Source organism: Cyrtonyx montezumae, unplaced genomic scaffold (assembly GCF_038088225.1).
Source record: "Cyrtonyx montezumae isolate F1298 unplaced genomic scaffold, pur_monq_1.0 scaffold_0, whole genome shotgun sequence".
In the NCBI taxonomy this organism is placed as follows: domain Eukaryota; kingdom Metazoa; phylum Chordata; class Aves; order Galliformes; family Odontophoridae; genus Cyrtonyx; species Cyrtonyx montezumae.
In genome coordinates this window covers 35,164,506-35,186,364 of record NW_027071824.1, presented here as the reverse complement: position 1 = coordinate 35,186,364, position 21,859 = coordinate 35,164,506, and the positions used below count along the sequence as shown (strand labels likewise).

Genomic DNA, 21,859 nt, shown 5'->3' with positions numbered 1-21,859 from the left:
GGACTCGAGGTTTGAGGTGCCAGTCAGCCTCCGGGCCAGAGAACTTTCCCAGACCCTGAAAGAATAAATGTAGCCTGCAGTTCTAAGCTGAAAGAAGGGAAATATAGGCTACTTCAATCCGTTAGTAGCAAAACTTCCATCTTATAACGGCTTACTTTTTATCCATGCATCATTCCAAATCGGTTTAAAATGTCAGTTAAAACAGGAATAAATGCCTGGTGCTTTTAAGGGAAAAAAAATGAGAGAATGTATTATGGAAATAAGGCTGAACCCCTAGCAGATAACACTTATGTGACGGAGATCCTCTCAGTAGAAAGTGGGTCAGATATTCATTATGGCAGGCAGAAAGGCAAAGAAGATGAGAATCTTCTCTATTCACTCATAATAACTCCATACCACAAATATAGATCTAGATGGTAACTCCAGCTCTTCTGAAGAGCTGATTTAGGGCCTGATACCAGCAGATGCTGAGCATGTGTTATGGACTCTTGATAGATATCTTCAGTTTCTTTTGATATCCATGTTGAAAGTGCTTGTCAGCTCATGGCCTTATCTAACAATATCTGGAAACCATCTGTTAATACCCATCCTGGGATGTTAAACACAAGATCTCCATCTTAATTGGACAAAGTTAATTTCATCAGATACAGTGTTCATAAACATCATGGTAGGAATTGCACTTCACAAACACATAAAACCCTCTTTAACTGAAGAACTTTGCATATACATTCCTACCTTTTAATATTATGAATGCTCCCACACATCTTCTCCCATTTGAAATGGACATTTGATCTTCAATTCTTGACTGTTGCTGCTATATTCATTTCTTTAAGAACAATCAAAACAAGACTAGGTCTGTTTATCTGAATAAACTGAGATCATTGGGCTTGCTTGCTACAGGATTGGAGGGTTTTATTCATCCAGTTGTTCTTTCAAATAAGGTACATAATTTCTATTTCTTTGAACTCTACACAACTGTCACTTTTAATTGCCATAAATTTATGAAGGAATTGCTTGCAAAATATCTCTTGCCAGGAGTACAGACAATGTAGATTCACTAGTAATTAGATATATCCATTGTTCAAGATGGAACGTGAATGGTAATCTTATTCGGAAGGAAAGAATGAAGCTGACAGCCAGACTAGTGCTCTGTTGGGTGACCTGACAGGAGAAATTCATGCTGAAGTTGAATTCAGCCTAAAACTGAAACTAGCCTACAGTAACAAAAAAACGAGAGTAATTCCAGTAAGAATCAGTGGCAAGTGAACTTATTCAAATTACAGCAATGTATTTCTTACCTATACAGAAATTACATTCTGTATGCAAGACTAAAAATCACAAAAATTTAATCTATTGGAGACTCCCAAAAGAGTCCCCAAGAGATGTAATATCTTCTGGTGTGGCTATCATTATGAAAAAGTACTATAGCCTCCTTGCAGTAAAATCTATCAGAAAGCATATTTTTCTTACCAATTTTCAGAAGAACAAAATACTTCTGAGAAAAAAAAATGGTGAGTTTAGGAAATTCAGACTGCTCTAAGTCACCAGTTCTTTCTTCTCTTGCACAGTAACAGCGCAAGTCTAAGTTTGAGGGAAATACTGTCCTTTATTTCCAAAGTTCAAGTACAGTGCACACTAGTAGTTTCCATCTGCATTTGGATGCCTGCTGAGCTGCAATATCTGTAGCTAGGTAGATTAAATCAGTCACACAAGAGGAGAGGAGAAAAGCAAGTTCAGCAAGCCTTGGCTTTCTGAAACGCTGTCCATTAAAAGGACAAGTCTGCTTTCACATGCCCTTTAGCCTGCATTTACACTCACTGGCCTTGAGAACATTTCTCTCTTCCATCCAGAAAAAATAAAACATACCAAAAAATAAATATTATTACTTTTTTTTTTTTTTTACATAGTCCCTGAGTAGATTTTTAGTTGCGGTCTTTCTGTAAATGCAATTCTAATAAACGTGATGCCTTTGGCTCTGGTGGTCATGCTTGCAGTGCAGTGTTCATTTCTTGGCTTCCCAGTGCAAGAGAGACATGGGGCTGCTGGAGAGAGTCCAGTGAAAGACCACTGAAATGATTAAAGGAATGGAGCATCTTTCCTGTGGGAGAAAGCTGAGAGAGCTGGGACTGTGCAGAAAGACCTAAAGGGAGGGTGCAAAAAAGCCAGAACCAGGCTCTTTTCAGTGGTTTCCAGTGTCGGAAGAGGCAATGGGCACAAACTGGAATACAGGAAATTCCAGACAAACACCAGAAAATACTTCCTTACTGCACAGATGACATGCTGCCCAGAGAGGCTGTGGAGTCTTTTCCATGTTGATCTTTAAACCCTGCAGGGACACAGCCCTGGGCACCTGCTCTGAGTGTCCCTGCTTGAGCAGGGGTTGGACCAGATGGACCCTGAGGTCCCAACCAGCCTTAGCCAGTCTGTGATATTCTGATTCTGGCTTGACTGGGCAAAAACTAATCCCAGATTTAGGACGTTTGCAAAATATTTGTTGTTGTGGATATATATATGTGGGTATCTTAGAAGAATGTCCTTTCTGCCGAAGTTCATTTCTCCACTGCTAAGCTGCTTCTTCACATTTTCTAAAAGAAAGAGTCCATTGAAAAATTGCATCAGTGATAAATTTGCAAATCTCTGTCTGTGATGGAAGATACATTAACACTTGAATTATTGATTCTGCAAGGCATTGCTTTTAAATTCTTCTTAGGGTTCAAAAGGAAAATGTAGAATTTGGACAAATTTGAAAGCTTGTCTGCCAATTCTATCCTGAGTTGAACTTTTATGGAAAATACAGCAGGATGATATAGCCCATGGCTTTAAAAAGCGTCTGTTAGTCCAGCTGTCCCTTAAGAAGAGAAAAGATTACCATATCATAGATGTGTTCCATTTTAAATCATTAAATATACTAGAAAGAGAATAGAGTAGAATACTGCAGATTTGCTAAAACCTTCTTTGTAGTTTCTTGCTCTACTGAGCCTCTATGATTTACATTAGCTTAGCACTCATATTTCAGTGAGGATAATTTACTTTCACAGAGGCATGTGGGATGCAATTTAATAACCTTATATAATGATCTTATATAAACTCTAAAATCTTGTCCAAGACTTCCCATTAACAAAGAGATTATTATACTCTTAAGCACTAGATCACTTGGGTTTAATTCTGCTTTTACTTGGGCTGAGGAGTAGCACAACACAAATAAGAATATCTGAACAGTGCTAAATGCCTCAACTGATCAGATTTTAATAGTATGAGATGGTCCAGATAGCTTAAACCTTAATTTTCTCTGATCTCATTTTTCTGTTATGGTTTGTAGTCACATCTGTAATGACTTTGACCAATTACGCTGAATCCAGTGCAGTATTAAAGAGGCACTGCTGTTGAAAAGCAGTTAGCTATTCAGCGTGTTCTCCCCCACATTTGAAGTATGCCAGAAGCATATAATCTCAAATAAACTGAGAAATTTCTTATTTTTCAGGAGGGAGTTCACAGTTTGGAATTACAGTAGGGTTGGTTTTATCGTAATCCTTTGAACAAAATCATTTGCAGACCTTAGTTCAGATTTTCACAATAAAGAATGCTAAGACCCCCTACCTTACCCCAACCCACCTTCATCTGCATGTTTTTAAGTGCCTTTTTAAACTCTCATATTTCTCATATTCTATGAGAGCTATCTCTTCGGACAGAAAAGTCGAAATGGCTATGCGAAACCAGAACTGTGGAACAAGTATAGAAGGATTGTCAGCAATTCCTTATCACATGTTGATTACTGCTACAGTGCAGGTGTTAGAAACGCTGCAGTAAACAAGACAGCATACTTGTGTGTAGGTACAGGACTTTTGGCCCACATCTATTTACTCCTGTCTCCATATTTCACAGCCACACATACCATACAATGCCACTCATCTAGTTTAGGTAAGCAACAGTATTAAAAAGGAAAAAAAAAACCACACACACACACAAAAAAAAAAACCAAAACACCACTGTTTTTTGTTGTGTTTTTGGATTTTGATGCTTTAAGATATTGCTCTCCACAATTGCTTAGCATAGACATGATTCTTAATAAAAGATAAAAAAAGTATTTGCAGGGAAGATAATAAACTAATAAACCTGAGTATCTTGAAATTAAGAGTCATACCTTCTGGATTTTCTGGTTAATTGTTTTCGTATTAGAAAATCTCTCATAGTCAGAAATTTTACTGTGGAGAACATCTATTATGACAGAATGTTAATTTTTTGAAAGCATTTTTTAAAGTTAAGAACTTTATTAAAACTAAGTGCAATATTTCATTTATATATGTATTGGATTTCATTACCTGGAAATAAATATAAATGACTAGTTAAAATAACAGTTACTAACAATGAACAAAACCAAAGCTACAGATTGTTTTACTGCATAATCAGAGCATTAATTTTAAGAGCATCAAAACAAATCACAAAATTTCATGAATCTGAAACTTTTTCAGAAACATTGCTCTAAGGGAAATGTAGGATTTAAAATTGAATGCAGGATTAAACTGTCAAATTTGTACCCAACACAAAGTCAGTTGCAGTCAGCTGCTTTCTCTACCACATCACAGCTTTAGGGTCTGCGAAATAACTTCTGTACCCATTACCAAAAGTCAGAGCAGGAAATTTCCACCTTGAGCTCCCCATTGGCCCACAGGATTTACAGTATGCAGAAAGATTCATATGGGAGCCAGAAGTCTGCCTGCATTTACTATTACTGGATCTTGAGTAGATACTCAGCTTTTCAGTTGAAAGGACGTTCACGGCACACCTAAGTGCCTAGCTGTCTGTTACGTATTGTTTCTCAGCTCTGTGCTCTTCAATAAAAGAGATGGAAAAAGGGGAAAATTCTGAAGTACACACACTACAGTGCAGAAAACGGAATTGAAAAGAAATAGTACCACCAAGGAAAACTGGAAAGGAAGCAACTGAATAGGTCCTAGCCATTGGATGAATAGAGTGTTCATTTTTATCATCTGTCTCATTTTTATTTTATCTTTTGTGACCTAGGAGGAAAAAAAAAATCAAAAGCCAGTTATCATCTAGTTATCATTGTGGCTTTTATGGTTACAGGTCAGAGTGATGTGATCACAGAATAAGCTGAGCACGCGAGCTAGAAGGTTTATGACTATGCATTCTTTCCACTCTCTGAAGCTTTAAAGTATTGGAGGATTTTTAGCTGCAATATGAAATCTCCAGGATGCTAAACTTGCAAATACTTGCTTTATTTAAAAACAGAACAAGCCAAAACAGAATGTTTGCATTTTTTTCCTTACATGAGGTAAACCTTGCAGATTCTTTTTAATGCATTTTTCAGCTGAGTCCAAGGTGGACTCTAGGTTTGTTTTTATTTCTTCTTTATTTCTTTTAGAAACAATTTGGATTATAAATATCTCTTGCACTATTTTTTCACCTAAGGCAAATGTTACTCTAGCACTTAGGAAACTTAGCACCACAGGTACTTTTGAAAAGAATTTGTAGTTTCAGTGTACACTGCCAAGAGGGCTGATTATAGCCTTATAGCCTTATAGTAATTACTGGCTTTTCCCCAGCAGGCCTCCTTTCTATGGCAGTCTACTAAATACAATCTCCATCATTTAGTTTTAAACATAAGAAAATTCACTGCCTCCAAGAAGGACGTAGCTACTTTTACGCTAAGATCCTAACATGTTTTCAACATGAAATTTTACATCCTGTATTTCTTCACTGAATTCAGTGAAGATTAGTTAATCTTATTAAAGAGCTAGGATGGACATTAAATGTAAGACAAATGTATTATTTTATTTTATTTTATTTTATTTTATTTTATTTTATTTTATTTTATTTTATTTTATTTTATTTTATTTTATTTTATTTTATTTGTTAATCTGTTTCACCTTTGGAACAAAGATGATGATATTCTTCTGACTCAGATAAGATCAGATTCTGATCACCTTAAGTAAGTGATTCACAAGGCTCTTGACCGCTATTTCCCCTGCAAAGATTCTCACAGACAACAAATGAAGATATATTGAAACAACAAGTCTGCAGTTTTTACTGATTCACATCTTTCTGTGCAGCAAATATCCATAACTTACACTGACCTTGTCACCAGGGTCTCTGCTCTAGACCACTGCGCAAGCCTCTGCTCCAGACATTAGTGCTAATTTGGCTGAAGGTTACTCTGCACTTACAAGCTTTGTGTATATTAAAATTATAATCTAAGTGATTTAGTCTGTCTTTCTATTTATTGAAAATAGGAAAAAATTATTCTTAGAAAGAGTGGTGAGGTATTGGAACAGGCTGCCCAGGGAAGTGGTGGAAATGCCAGCCTTTGAGATATTCAAGAAAAGATGTCACAATGGGTGAGATGATCTAGGGCAGTCACAGGCATAGGTTGATGGTTGGACTAGGTGATCTTAGTGGTCTTTTCAACCTTATTGATTCTATTATTCTATGTTATAAATTCTCAGAAGTCCTTCACAAGAGTCTGCAATACCCTGTGGCACACGCGATGAAAATAACTACTGCAAGGCTCCTTCATAAAAAGCATTACTACAGTTGAAGTTTTTTTCTTATTCACTTATTGTAACAAAAATGAGCCCTTGGAAGCATCCTTTACTCAGCTAGCAATTAAAAAAAATATTGCTCAGGTAAAATTTCTTTTTGATGGATGCCTATTTTTGCAACATTAGATGTGAGACAGAAGATTACTGACAAGACTCTGCCTAAGTAATTTTGAGATTAACTTAGCTGTATTGTTCTTTACAAATGGATCATGAAGATATTGCTGTAATTTCTCATTATTATTGATGTATACAATATAGCAAACTCATGCTCTGGCCATAAGCACAGCTGTGCTTAGTTTCCAATACTTTCAGGCTTCAGTCTTCCAACTATTAGAAAAAATTCTGTTTCATAATGAAATTAAAGAGTGCCAGTATATATACATATATGTGGCAGTATATTTTTATATATATTTAGTGCCATACAGCATCACAGGTCAACATCCATCTCTGATTTATACAAGAGCATGTCTCAGCATGTGAACAGAGCTGTGCAAACAGCTGATTTTTCAGTGTCTGGCAGTTGAACCAAAGTACTGACGAAGAAATAAGCAAAAAGCTTTAACAAAGAAGTAGGAATTGAACAGAGATCTCCTGAATAGCAACTCAACAACTCACCAAATAAGTGTACAATGTCCTAGTTCGATTTCTACTGCATATCTTTATGGTAGCACAGTAAAGGCCACTAAGGGTATGGGCTTTCATCATGATAGTGTCTTCAGTGCCAGATAAGTTGCAGAAATATTATGTTGATATACTGCATATGATGCATGTAATGAGTAAAGAATAACTGTTGGTAGCCATACACATGCAGAATATCAGTCTTAGCATCTGTCACTATGGAAGTTTTCTTGCCATAACAGCAATTTCACTGATTCATCAGATTTAGGCACTAGTATATTCCAGCCTGACCTTTGGAAAGCAATGAAAAATTACTAATGTATTAGATAACAGAAAATGTAAGATAAGGCCCCGCAGCTAAGTAATTGTTAGTTTCCTAGTGATAGTAGAGGTAAGTGCAGAAGTAGGGAAGCTAAGCAACTTTTAAAGGCTAAAATCCATGGCTGGAAATGCCTTGAGGACTGGTAATGAGATCTTTGCTCTTAGATTGCTCCAACTCTCTTGATGATTCTGCCTAATTAGTTTGGCTTTTATAACATACCATGCACTAATGGGCTCATGACTTAGTGAAGTAATTACTCAAAAGAACATCTATTTGATTGCTGAATATGAATATTAATAGGTTAATAATACCAATAGTTTAACCTTAACATGGTTATGTTTTCAATCTGTATACTCCTTCAAACTGTCTCTGTTCAATAACTTTTTTACTTACAAAGTTTCTGAAGTAGCAAAATAGAAATTACCCAAGATAATGGGTAGAATTTTTTACTTTCTACTTAATTTTGTAATAGAATTTTGTACTTTCTACTTATGTTCTTCCTTTAGACATCTCAAATTTTCACTTTTCAAGGCCTTCTTAGTTTTGTTGTAGTTTTATCATGGACATTTTAGATCTCTAAATTCTAAAGATATCTGTTGGATGTACTAATAAATAACAGACACCATGTATGGTATTTTAAAACAGATGTCTCTCTAGAACATCTCCCTTTTATTTAGCTACTTTTTTGATAAGGCAAATCAACTATTTTCTCCTCTTAAAGCCTTAAATATGTAAGATCATTTTTTAATCTATATCCTGTTACTTTTACTGTTTACTGTACACTAGACAGCAAAATTCTTCTGCCATAATCAACCAGCTTCCATGATGGAACAGTGTTTGAAGTATATATAGAGTGCCTTTCCCACTGAGGACTGCTTGAATTCCAGAGGGGAATGTGAGCAGATATGCTATTTTCATCTGAAGATGGCAACTTAGCAAATAACAGTGCAGTGTTGTCATTTTGATGTGAAAAGTAGCAGTGTGTTATTGTGATCAGTATTATTTAAGGGATGCTTTCAAGTTAACTTTACAGTCAAAAATGTGTAAATATTTAATTTTTTTCTAAGTGAACACAAACCAGTTCCCTGAGTGAAAACAGAACATGTCTGAATTGAATGTACTCCTGTGTTAAAATGATGGTTTCTTTCACAGGAAAAAAACATATCAAAAGAAATGTATCCGATGGAACTTAGGTCTTGACAGATGTAGACAAATAGGAGTTGAAATACAGGGCTAGTGGATGTCACTGGAAACATAATGCAGAATTTAGGACAAGAGGTATTACAAATTTATCACAGTTTTGGCTACAATACCTAAACTTGAGAAACTGTTCCAACCAAATATAACACCTCTTTTAGAGTCTTCTTCCCTCTTTTGTAGCACTGACCAATTACAGCCGTTGACTTGCAGCTGTAAATGCTGAGATAAAGGAATCAGATTGGTGTACCAGAAAACTGTACTGTGCACTCTGGACACACTATCAGAACTTTTTACCAACATGTAGTCCTGCAGAAAATCCAAATGCATGAGGTTGATTGATAAAAAAATGCAGAGAGGTCTTGTCTATTTCTCTATTTTTCTTTCTTAACCACTCACTACTTGTATTCCCTGTCATCCACCCATGTTGGTTTTCCCAAGTTTAGCAGAGATTTTGCATGAGCACAACAATCAGCATCTGACCCCAGACATCAAATTAAATTAACAGGGTAGATTAACTGCTCTCAGATGAGTCACATTCTACGTCTGCTAAGATTCTGCATCCAAACCTTGAGATAATTCTACTGTACAATAAGTAAATAAGTAAATTGTCTTGGCACAGTTTAGCTGCTGCTTATGTGATAGGGGAAAGAAAATGGGCAGGCACTTCTAGAAGAGCTCTAGTAAACACCCTGTTACATTCCCAACCAAAACAGGCTGTTTTCTGCTTCCTTCCACTGTGTTTCTCCTCCAAGGACTAAAGGACAGTCAGTTCCTCTACCCCAGCAGAGAACACAAATGTGGCTTTACTGGATACCACAAAGGAGGGAAAGACAGTAGCTTTGTGAATTCTCTGCTTCCCCTTCAGCCTGGCTTTGTGCTCCAACCAGACACAAAGTGAACCCTAAGCATGTCTGGACTTAAAGATTACAAGACAGAAAGTGAATGGCTCCTTTTATTCTCCTTCTATATATGGAACGCCCATCGCTTTCCATGGGTGCTCCATCTATAGACTGACAACCATCAGGTCAGAGGAGATAGAAGGGCTTTTTACCTGCCAACCCTGGAGTTCAGGATGTGTTGTTTCTCCTGCAGCAGTTGATGACATCCTAACACCTTAGCAGCACTGGAGCTGCATTCCTACGCTGTAACAGGGGAAGCAGGACCAAAGGCCTGAACTAAGGTCTTGGCAGGTAAGTGAAGGAACAAGCATCAAACAGCTTTGTTTGGAAGTTTGCATCTTTGTAATGTTTAAGTCTTAATATGCTCTGCTTTACCTGGGAGCTTAAATTGCCAATTTTCAAAAAGTAGTTGAGATCACCCATTAACTCTGCCAAATGCTTGAAAACCTATTGATAAAACTCAGAAATGCAGAGGAGCTAGAAGAAAAGCCATTTGTGCTAAAAATGTCTCAAAGTTGGGATATCTTAGAACTGAGTACAAATTACTCTGATTAATGCAGGAGGGAAAGCTTTACAGTATCAACATACTTTTGCATATCTCCACTTAGTATGATTGAGAGCATCACTGTATGATAGATACTAGATATTAAAAATTTGAGCATCCTTGGGACTGGGAGGGAGGATGTTTTTTGCTTGGTTGCTTGTCTTCTCTCAATTGAATGCATAGGGAAAACCCAGTGAAGAGAACTTATCTTCTTACTACTTCCCACTTCTTAATCTTAATTATGGGAACCAGGTTTCCTATATGAATATGTATGTTATTCAAAATGCACTTTCTTTGAGTAGTTGCTAGGGATTGTGGTCTTTCTCTGTCAGTACCATGGTCCGGATCACTCATAGAGAGAATTCACATAAAGTAAGTGATGGTAGTTACCAGCTCAAAATCAACAACAAAACAAAAAACACCTCACATTAAAGAAGTCTCTCTTCTTGTAACAGACTTGCTTCTAGTAACATGAGGGAAGTAGAAGCCTTTCAGTTGAAAGGACAATAACTTTTACTTTTTGGAATAAAAAAGAAATTTGAGTTAGATGAAATTGTAAAGAGATGCCATTAAGTTCTGAATCTAAGCCACTTACTGACACCGTATCTCAGAGAAAAAGAAGGGAGCGTTCATAGAGTAGCAGCCATCTAGAACTGGAGGAATACTAATACCTCATACATGTATAATTTGGATATTCCCCTTATCCTTATTGTTACTGATATTCATGATTTACTAAATAAACTCACTCCAAAAGTGACCTCTAACATTTTGTCCAACTTTCAGTGGATAAACTGTCAGTTTGTAAAAAAATCATACATGCTAATACCACATGTTAATTAATATTCAACATTATTACAGGAAAAAAATTTTATCAAAAATTTCTCTCCAAATTCTAGATGTAAATTTTAGGGGCAGGAGTGAAAAATAACACTTAAAATATGTTATAGATTTTGAAAGTTTGCATCATTGTAATCACTGTTTTAAACTAACTTTCTCTAGACAAAATAAAGTGTTGTACTACATTGCAGCCTCACTGTTAGGAATGAAGATAGAGGAGACAGTGCAGGAAGGCCAACACATACAACCAAAATGGAAAGCATCCAAGTCATAGAAGAATGGTAAGTTGGTCAAACTTTGTTCAGTTAAATGTTCTTAATTTACCTTTAACTAATTTGCCTTGGGTTTTTTTTTAGGCTTCCAGAATGTTCTTTTATTTGCTTTCCATCCTAAAATTTCTAGACAAAATGAAGCAAAATCAAGTTTGCCATGTAATACTAACAATGGTAATTAGCCTCACTGACAGTTTCACATTTATGGGTACAAAGCAATGGGGAGGAACAGAAGGTACATGAAAGTTCAGTTGATCCACAGGCCTCTTTTGCTTGTGGAATAATATTCATCTGTTTACCCAGTCAAGAAGAAAAACTAACTTGGGCAAAAGTGTATTCTACAGTCAGATTTTTAACATGCTTAATTTTTGTACATTATCTTGGTTTATGGTTTTACCTGAATTGTCATAGGAAACACAAATCTTGAAAGACAGGCATACATATACTGAAAGTCTGAGCTTCTGTTTCTGTTTGAAGGCTAGTAAAATATTTGTTGTGTTGGGAAAAAAAGCTAAAGTTATGGATTCAAGTTCTTTAATCCCATAAAAAGTAAAATAAAACTTAATTCCGGAGGATATGATCAAATTTAAATGCAACCCAAACAAAATATCTCAGAGCCAACATTGCTTTTCATGATCAATTTTGAAAGGAAGAATAAAAAAGTTCCACAAAATATAAAAGCAGTATAGAATTTTTCTTCTCTCCTTACTGCCAGAGAACTGATTTGATAGATTTTTTTTTTCTTTATATGAGAATGTCTTAATTGTTTATTTTCTCAACTCATGTTCTCCTGAACAGGAGACGAGAGAATACACAGTGGTTTAAATATCCTATTTCAGTGCCAGCCTCTTCTTTCGTGCACCTAGAACAAGGAACATTTAAACACTGCCCTGGTACGGTGTTTAGGCAGCCTTTGATATCTACTAAATTCAAGACTCAACAGAGGAGTTTTCATCCTTATATTTCCTAAGATCAAGATAAGTTATTTAGACATAAATGAGCCTTAGTTTATCAGATTGGAGCTTCTGCATGATTCTGTTTTTAAGTTAATCTACTTGTATAGGAAAGGGCTGTTCTTCACAAATCTCTCAGAAAACTGGCATTTTGGAGATTTTTTTCATTAAAAATATCTTCTTAATGAAATGACATGTCTTGCAGATGTAAAACATCTTAGTAGATGAAACTGTCAAAATGGCCTTATCCTGTACTTTTTTTCATACTTTTTTATATTTGTCCAACTGCAGTAAATATTTTCCAAATTGATAACTAGGCAGCACAGGTTGCTTGTCAGCTCCACCCCCTCCAGCAAGCTCATTCCTCTCCCCTCAGAGAGAGGACTTTTCACCATAAAATCTGCATGTTTATACTTCTGGATTTTGCTGGATAGTTTAAATGTTAAATTCTTTCTCATTTATTAGATCTTTTAGTCTGCCAAAAAACTGTCATAAATAGCCTCCTGACACCCACTCTGTCTTGCATGCAGACTACAAGTTTAAAAATGAAGTTAAAATTATACAGACAAATGTCGCTTATTGTGCAATATGATTACAAAGACACTGTTAACTACAGACTGTAAAACTCTTGCATTGTATCCTATCAGGAAGGGGAGGATGAGCACTCAGAGTTAAGTGTGAAACCATATTTAATTGTTGTTAAGTAACTTGAATATGACCTTCTCAGACTGTTCATTTGTACGTTATGGATTAGTGGCACAAATTGGTCTTCTGTTCACTCATCCTGTGCATCCGCTGTAACAAGCTGTAAATAGCCTCCTTCAGAAAATGGGAATAAGGATTTTTTCCCTTTTCTTCTCCCTCCAGTTTTGCCAGAAACATCCATCACATCTCCTGCCAATAGATCATCATTCAGGTCAATAGCACCAAACAGAGAGAAGCTTAGCAACCCTTAGGTACAAGCACAGAGAAATATGCTAATTTAAAAGCTCTCTGAATTACTATTTTGTTGGCCCTCATTAGTATGCTCTTGGCTGCCAAGAGCCTTTTGTTTTTCTTGTCCTTGCTGAACCAAATTTTGTGGCAGTTAGAGATTGGCCAAATCCTATCAGAAGCAGGCAGAGACGTCAGGTGTCCCTCAAGCCTGTCAGGAGAAAGAACCTACTGTCAGCTTCCTGAATTCACATCTCCTTTTAACTGCAGGGCAGAAGTTCAGTTCTGTCATTGGATTTTTCTTTAGCCTAATGGTGAACAACAGAAGTAGAAAATTTGCAGGAAGCCAAGTGCATGTCTCTTAATATTAAACACATTTAGTGGGCTATTGAGATAATGATGAGCAAGTAAAGAGTGAACAAAATTCTCCTGTCACAGCTGAAGCCTTTTTACTTCTAGTTTTCCCTCTGGACTGAAGTGCAGTGGAAAGGAGAAATTTTGGACAAATGTATGAAAACACTGTTACAAAAATAGAAACATATTTGTAAAGATATTTTGCTTTTGCAGCCAAAACCCTACTGCAGATGAAATTTTGTCTTGGGCTCAGAATTTTGACAAGATGATGAAAACACCAGCTGGGAGGAACCTTTTCAGAGAGTTTCTTCGAACAGAGTATAGTGAAGAGAACCTGCTTTTCTGGCTTGCATGTGAAGATCTAAAGAAGGAACAGAACAAGAAAGTTATTGAAGAGAAAGCAAGACTTATATATGAAGATTACATTTCTATACTCTCACCAAAAGAGGTAAAGCCATAAATGTTTGACTGGCTTCTTCTCCTATTCCAGAGTAGACATGCTATACTTTGGATTGCCAGAAGGGGTCGAAAAATCTGCATGATCTGTCAGATGAGAGCAATTCTTAGTATAGGAGGTTAAATCAGAAAGGAAGGGAAGGAACAAGTACCGACATAAGGGCCAAGCTGTTTGACACCACTGGCCACAACTTCTCAAAACTGTCTACACAGGAGGAATGAAAGGGAAATTCCTGAAACAGAAGGGTGAAAAATAGGAATGGTTCTTTAGTAATGCAACATGCCTGCCAAAGACACGAAGTACGTGATGGATTTCTGGAGAAATTGCACCAAAATTTTCAGCAACATATGAAAACAAAATAATATTTAACAGGAAACAAATCATGGAATAGATTCGCCATTAGTGTCTTGTACAACACAGAAGGACTTACATGAGAATAATAACAGATGTATCTCCTGCAACAGCTGTCTGGGGAAAAAAAGCAAAATTTGCTCTGTTTATTCCTAGGTACAATCAAATAGTCTAAGGATTGCGATCACATATTTTCTCTAATGAAAGGTGTGATAATATCCAGGAAAGTATATACAGTTTTCTTCAGTCCTCCAACTGAAATGATCTTCCCCTGGAGTAAAATAAAAGCATCAAATCACAGCTTGGGACAGACAACTATATAAATATACAATAGACAGATAAATAAATATGCAAGCATTTTAGAATTTCTTAGGCTATGTCATGTACCTTTAGCAATTCTGCCTTGTTTCTGTGTATTTATTTGTATGTTAATTTGTGCTTACTTGTGGACCTTGCTTGCTACATTTTACCTTTGTACTGCTTTCAGTAATAATTTGCAATTTCATTCTTATGAATGAAACTAACAGCCATTTCAAACTTTATTTCCTTCTCTGTTTTGACTACGGAGTGAGATAACTGCCAGTAGAGCAAGCTATTAATGTGTATTTTTGTGTATATATGTGTCTCTAGTATACACATATTTACTACATGCCCTATTGTCTTCCAAAGCCAACATGAACCAGCAGCTAAAACTAAAGAAGTCTTTTTTGCCTTAGGATTTGACAAAACTGTTCACAAACTTCATGCCCTGGACATGCAAGGATGTCATCAACCCAACTGCTCCTGCCCCTACTGGAAACCATATGAGGCAAATTAGAACAATTTGCAAAGTTTTAGATCAGAATGGGAGCTTTAAAGTTCTCATTCATCCCAGCACTCCATTCCAGATGAAACTTTGGCATAGGAGCTGAAATACTCAGCCTTGTTCAATGGTGTAGTCACTGAGGCAGGATGTCCCAGTGTGCTAAACAAATACCTTCCATACATCTGTTTACCAAAGAGATAACTTTAATAATTGCAACTAGTCTAAAGTCTTATGGCTTTAGTGAGTCACTGAGAAACTACAATGTGAATTAAGAGATCCAGAAATAATTTGTTTCATTCTATAATGGCAATTAATTTTTACAGTATTCAATGGCAAAGGAACCCCACTATCCTGCCAAATATGAGCTTTGTTGTCCCAGTCATTTTGCTTGGTAATTAGGAATCAATTGGCTAGCCTCATGAACTGGTCTTGCTAAGATACGTGCCAGTGTGCATGTATGTCAGAGGGAAGCAATTGCTTTAATCTTAACACGTCATTTCTTTGTAACCTAGTTTAAATCATAGTAGCTTAGCTGATCTGTGCTCAGCATTTCTGCAGTAGGTGTTATAGCATTTTACTTAGATAGAAAACCCTTGCTGGTTCCAGTGCTGGTCCCTGCTACAGCCATTTTGCTTCATCCAGAAAGCACTTTTGTTACTGTTTGCAGAGCATTTTTTAATACATTTTCTTACTAAGCTTAGTAAGCTGTAGATTCACTCCAGCTTCTAAATGATAATCTAAAATCATCTGTGTATTCATCCCAAGAAAAATATGCAATTTTCTGACTAGGAAATTAAATTTGAAGTTAAAACTGAAACTTCCTAACAACTTCAGTTTGGGCATATGACAACCTGTAAGAATAAGTTCCCACACAGTAAAGTCTTGAAAAAAAAAGAGCAAATCTGAAATATCTAATATTATTAGGGAGTTAAAGTGTATTAAAAAAAAAAAGATTCTGACTAACTTGTGAATAATAACTATAGCAAATGACAAAAAAGAAAGGAAAAAAATTGTCTGAGATATTCAGATGAGAATGCTGAATAGGAAGCTTCTAAATATTCAAGTACCACTGATCAGAAAAAAAACAAAAAAAACAAAAAAAAACCATTTCAGCTCTCTGAACAAAGGTCATTCAACATTCCTTTGTAAGAAATATTTCTAAATATGTAAAAAGTAAAACATTTCAATGTATAATAACTTATTTGGGGAAATTCAGGTTACTGCAGAGCTTTATTTAGTAGCGCTGTATTCTTAAATAAAGGTGTTTCATCTTTCAGCTATTAAGACGGGTGCAAAGACCAAGTGAAAACTGAAATAAAGTCAGTCACCTGAGTCTGAAATTGTGTGTGTGTTTTAGAACAGTGATTCTGAAAGTCAGAGCATACCTTGAATAAACGATGAGCTTAGCATGTTCCGTGGAGCCATATGAAATAAAGAGATGTATATAACCTTTTCAATATTACTTTATAATATCCATCTGTTCTCATCTTCTTCAGGTTAGTCTTGACTCCCGGGTGAGAGAAGTGATCAACAGAAACTTGCTGGATCCCAGTCCTCATATGTATGAAGATGCCCAACTCCAGATATACACCCTAATGCACAGAGACTCTTTCCCAAGGTTTTTGAACTCTCAAATTTATAAGTCTCTTGTTGAAAGTATTACAGGCTCTACTTCTGAAACTTAGTTTTAATTTTCAAATAAAATAACTTGATTTTTTTGGGGGTGGGCGGGACAGAAGAAAAGTAGTTTAATAACATCTGGAGCTGGGTTCCTGGAGAACTACAGTTTAGCTCTACTCAGGCTACTGTGAAGAAAACAAATACATACTATGGTCTCTGTCTACATTTTTACCAAGGTCCTCCTTGCTTGAAATAGCATGGGAGGGAAACAATGGATTTGCCAAAATACATTTGTTTCACACTCCTTTCACCCAACTACAGTCAAGATTGAAATGATGTATTTGTAGTTTTATGAACAGTCTCCTTGTGTATCCTCACATTGCATGTGCAAGGTAAAACTGCTTCACTTACCACTTAGTTGTTGCAATATTTAATCCAATAACATAAATTATATCTGTATTTAAGAACTTTTTTGTGCAATACAGTCTAATGGTACATAGAAACAACTGCAGCAAACCAGAAAGAGGCTTGCATTTTTTAACATCACTAACTGAAAAAAGCCAATTTTTAAGGTGTAGCATTACTCAACATGCTCTACTGAGTACAATACACTGACTTTTTGAAGCCAATATTTCTGTACAGAAAGAGCTATTTATCACTGTTTATTTAAAATAAATCAAGTGGAGGATTCACTGCCAAAACTGTGGCATTTTCATTACAGAGTTTGCAATGTCAAAAAAGAAAAAGAAAAAAAAAAGAAGGGGAAAAAAAAAGCACAAACCACTTAAAGGGATCCGTATCTGGGTGACACAATCTATGCGCTGATATTGTTTAATTGTGAAAAGAACAAAGATTTTCACTGTACATTTCAGATGTCAGATACTGTAATTGATTTATTAAAGACTGGCTATCCAGTTCTAACACTGTTGTATAATGTTATGTACTTCAGCAAAAAAAAAGAAAGAAAGAAAGAAAGAAAACAAAAACAAGAACAAACACAGAAAGCTTGATAATTTAGGGTTTTTTTTAATAAAGAAATTTAATAAAAGATTGCCTACATGTAGCATTTTAGAGCATTTTAGACCATTTTGATGAATTGCGTATGTCCTGTGAGATTTTTTTTTTAAGGCTAAATCCAGTAAAAAAATGTTTTTAAGCAAAGTAATGTTATACAAGGTGGTGGGCTGAAGAAGACTTAGCTTCTGGCCTCATTGATTTTGATTAACTCTTTGATAACAAGGAGTTTGGAGTGTAATATTAAACCAAATTTCAAGGGCTCCAAAATCTGCAGTTCTTACCCAAGCAAAATGCCTACTGAAACTCAATGAGTGTCTTTCCTGGGTAGAGAGTCCTCTATTGAGCCCTAAATCAGAGCTAATGCAGCACAGTACTCTAATCACTTTTCTGCCATAGTGTTTTTAGTAGGTGTTTGCTTGGCCTTTTTATCCAAAAATGTCCAATTTTAGGATGCATTTTGATGTTTAAAGAGAGAGTGACTAGGAACTTCAAAAAATCAACATCTTCATGCCTACCATATATGAGACAAATGAGTGTTAGCATCCCTCACCAACTGCTAAAGATAAACCATGAGATTGTTTTGAATGCTTGTTATCTATCTATCTATATAGATACAGATATAACACTGTCAGTTCTGGTCTTGCACTAAGACTTCAGAGGCAAGGTTCTTCTCACTTTCCTAGGACTAAATACAGCATTCTCCCATTGCTTTTGATGGGTCCAAAAGGTTTTACAGTTGTGTAACTGAGTGGAATCTGGCCCCAGCAAACTTGGCTCCAACCAGCAAGCTACTCCTTGGTGCCAGCTCTTGCTGAAATCGCTGCTACTGAGGCTGCTCTGGCTCTACACAATAGCTGGTAGGAAACAGGTATTAGTTTATTTCCTGGGGCTTATTTTTTCCTTTATTTTACTACCTCTCTCTCTCTTTGTCCCTCTCTCTCTCTTTTTTTTTTTTTTTTCCCTCTTAATTTATTGAACATGCTTCAAATAGCAAGTCTGGGGAATTTTTTAATCATTCTTTTTACTTGAAACCTATGTGCTTTTTTTGGATATATAAGAACAATTTAACAAACTGTTTCTTAAGCTCATTTGGTTTTGTAATTTATATAGAATTCAGGAGATGATTAAAAGGGCTATTCTCTATTCCCTATGCAACTATTTTAACTGTTGTAGTGTTTGACAGAATGGGATCTAAAAAAAATCTGCAAAGTGGAAAACAAATCTGTTTACAGTGGCGTTGCTGACTATCCTATCATATTCAGCACTTTTAAATATTGTTATTTATGAAAATGTAGTTTAAATGCAAGACAAAATATTTATAAATGTTTCTTTTAATAAATAACTGTTTTGTCTGAAAGTGTTATTGTGTTATGACAACTTTATTCATGTTGGTCAGCTACTTACCATTATGAATAAAATATTCAATTATTATACTGATAGAGTAATAGCTATGATGTTTACAAATCCTGAGGGAGGGAAAGTCAGTGAGAAAGGACTGCCTCCTTCTACTGTGAAATACTGTTAGAAGAATGACTTTTTCTGGCTTTTTTTCTTAACTGGAATTTAACTACGGTTCTACATATGTCTAGTATCATTTAATAACACATATTTACTGTGATACTAAACATATACAACATCATGTATGTATATACTTACATAGTGTAATTTCAAGTTTGTTGGTGTTTGAGGCACAAACATTTAGTTCACACATCTAAACAATGTGTAAGAGACAGAACTGCATGCAGAAGCCTTTACGAATGTAGAATTACATATTCTTAATGTTACTATTTGATGGTGACCTGCTAGTCATAAGCTATCTTTATAAGATATTTCACATAGGTAGAAGTTCTTGTCAAAACAGACAAGTCATCCTTTCAAGGACATTTTTAAAGCTAACTGTGTGGGCCCTAAAATATTACCTGGATTTCTAGCAGATTCCAAAATCTGTATTTGGAAACTGTTACATCATTCTGACAAATAATATTACACCAGTCTTCAGTGTAATACTGCAATGAAATCACGTTCAAAATTTCTTGTCTTAAATCCTCTATTTGGAGGGGTTTATAAATTGAACATAACTTGTATGAAGTTTCTTTCTTGGAGCAAATGCTCATGTTAAAATGATTAATAGACATTTCATGTATCAGCTTGGGTTTCCCAAAATTTTATGAAAAAAAAATGGATATAGTCCAAATGGACAACAACTTGTGCCATAACATGATCTCATTGCCTGTCATACAGTTCTTTGAACACAAAATGTAAAACAGTCAAGCTATTAAACTGATTTATTGTGCATGCAATGTACAATACACTTTGAAAAACTGCCTAAATACACTTATCCTATAGCCTGGAATAAAATAAGTATGTATTTAACTTGTATTTCAGTTTTTCATTAGAATGTATATAGAACTATGGAATGTAAGTTTTTTGTCATTTTTGTCTGATGTTTAAGGTTTTCTGTCAAATAGAGCACAATGCCAAATAGCCACAAATAAGCACAGCACATGGGTACACTCCTAAGACCGTTAGGTTTTGAAAAAACTTGAGTATATGTTGTATCTTGCACATGTACAACTTAGTGATGTACACCTGAGCTAAAAGTGGTTTGAGATGACCAAGATAAAACAAAACCACAGATAACATTGAAAGTATTTAAATTAGACTGAAGGCACATATGTATGGAAGAGACCGGAGTGCATACTGGCCAGCACAGGCAGGGTAGAATGCTCTGGAAACGTGTCCACAAAGCATCAGACTCATCCAGGCATTCATGGAACCCACATCACCCCTTCACAGCACCTCACAGAGTTGTCAGAAATCACACTGAAGCTAATGATATTCCCTTTTACATTGAAAGTATGTAATAGAGTCTGCTAGGCTGTGATCTAAACCAACAAAATACAGCAGTCTTTCATCATAACTTGAATAAATAGGGTTTGAACTGTCGCTTGATGCCAGACTTGCATAGGTAGTGAACATAAGGACCTTTTGACCATGAATGGCATATAAAAGAGGTGAGAAGGTCTTTGTGAGATTTGCTGGCTGATCTTATTACACTAAGGAACCGGAACTTTCCATTAAAACAAACTAGGCCATTGCTGCAAAAGCCCTTTATGCGTCTTCAGATTGCTTTGAACTATGTCTTAACTACCAACTCCAAAATGCTGCTGTTTGTAGATGCTTAGGAGCACACCTTTGGAGCAGCCTGGGACATAGCTGCAGCTGCCCAGCCCTGCTCACCTCTGTCCTGAGCACACTGCAGAGACAAATCTTCAGTCCTGCTAGCTCACCTCAGTCCTCAGAGCTTCCGCAGTAGATGTGTCTTTTGCAGGACAAAAGAACAATGCAGCAGTGGTGCCAACACCAGCTAGAAAAAAAGGATGTATGCATAAACTGCACTTTTGGGAAACAACTACTTTCATGCTATGTCAGAAGCCAGATTTTGCCCCTACTTTTTATACATAACCTGCCACTCGGTGGTAGTCCATCCTTCCCATTTAAAATAGGGATACACTCCACCTGTCACACTTTGGGTTGCACGGGTGGGTGGAAGTGGTTTGAGGTCACTGAAGCCCACAAGAACCGGGCTGTGCTGTGTGCCCAGCTTACGTCTACATTTAGTTCCAGTAAGTTAATTCTACGTTATTGTCACGGCATATTTTGTCATAGAGCTTTATTTAAAGTGGTGCATTGACACTCATGATAATGACGATTTATGATGTAGCTATTGCTATCCCACCAGGTTAGTTCACTTGTGAAGTACGGTTACCTCTCTCTGTCAAGGCACAAATAACGGTGGAAGAATAACAAAGATCTGACTTAGATGGCTGTAACATAAACTACTGCCTAATAAAGCTTTCTGGCCAGCTACGTATTTTTACAATAAATATATTACTCAGTGCATGTTTCGCGCTCAGCCGAACGCCACACCACACCCGCCGCTCCGCAGGCGCAGCTCCCATTGCGCTGTCAGCGCCGGCCAATCAGAGCGCGCTTTCCCTCCCCACGATACGAAGGGAGCCGAACCCCTTCGTTGGTTTCCGCCACCGGAGCCCCGATGGCTGATATCGGGGCCGATCCTCTTCGGCACCTTCCGGAAACCCGGAAGGGAAACAGC

General features: G+C 36.4%; 1 protein-coding gene across 1 annotated transcript in view; it reads left to right on the top strand.

Moving 5' to 3' along the window:
- The window catches only part of RGS17 (regulator of G protein signaling 17), a 64,470-nt gene extending 47,481 nt beyond the window's left edge, over positions 1-16,989 (top strand). The window contains exons 3-5 of the mRNA XM_065732606.1: positions 11,172-11,261; positions 13,706-13,940; positions 16,602-16,989. Of these exons, the coding sequence (XP_065588678.1) occupies positions 11,172-11,261; positions 13,706-13,940; positions 16,602-16,790 (514 nt within the window). The 3' untranslated portion in view covers positions 16,791-16,989. The remainder of the gene's footprint in view (positions 1-11,171; positions 11,262-13,705; positions 13,941-16,601) is intronic.
- The last annotated feature ends 4,870 nt before the right edge of the window (positions 16,990-21,859 follow it).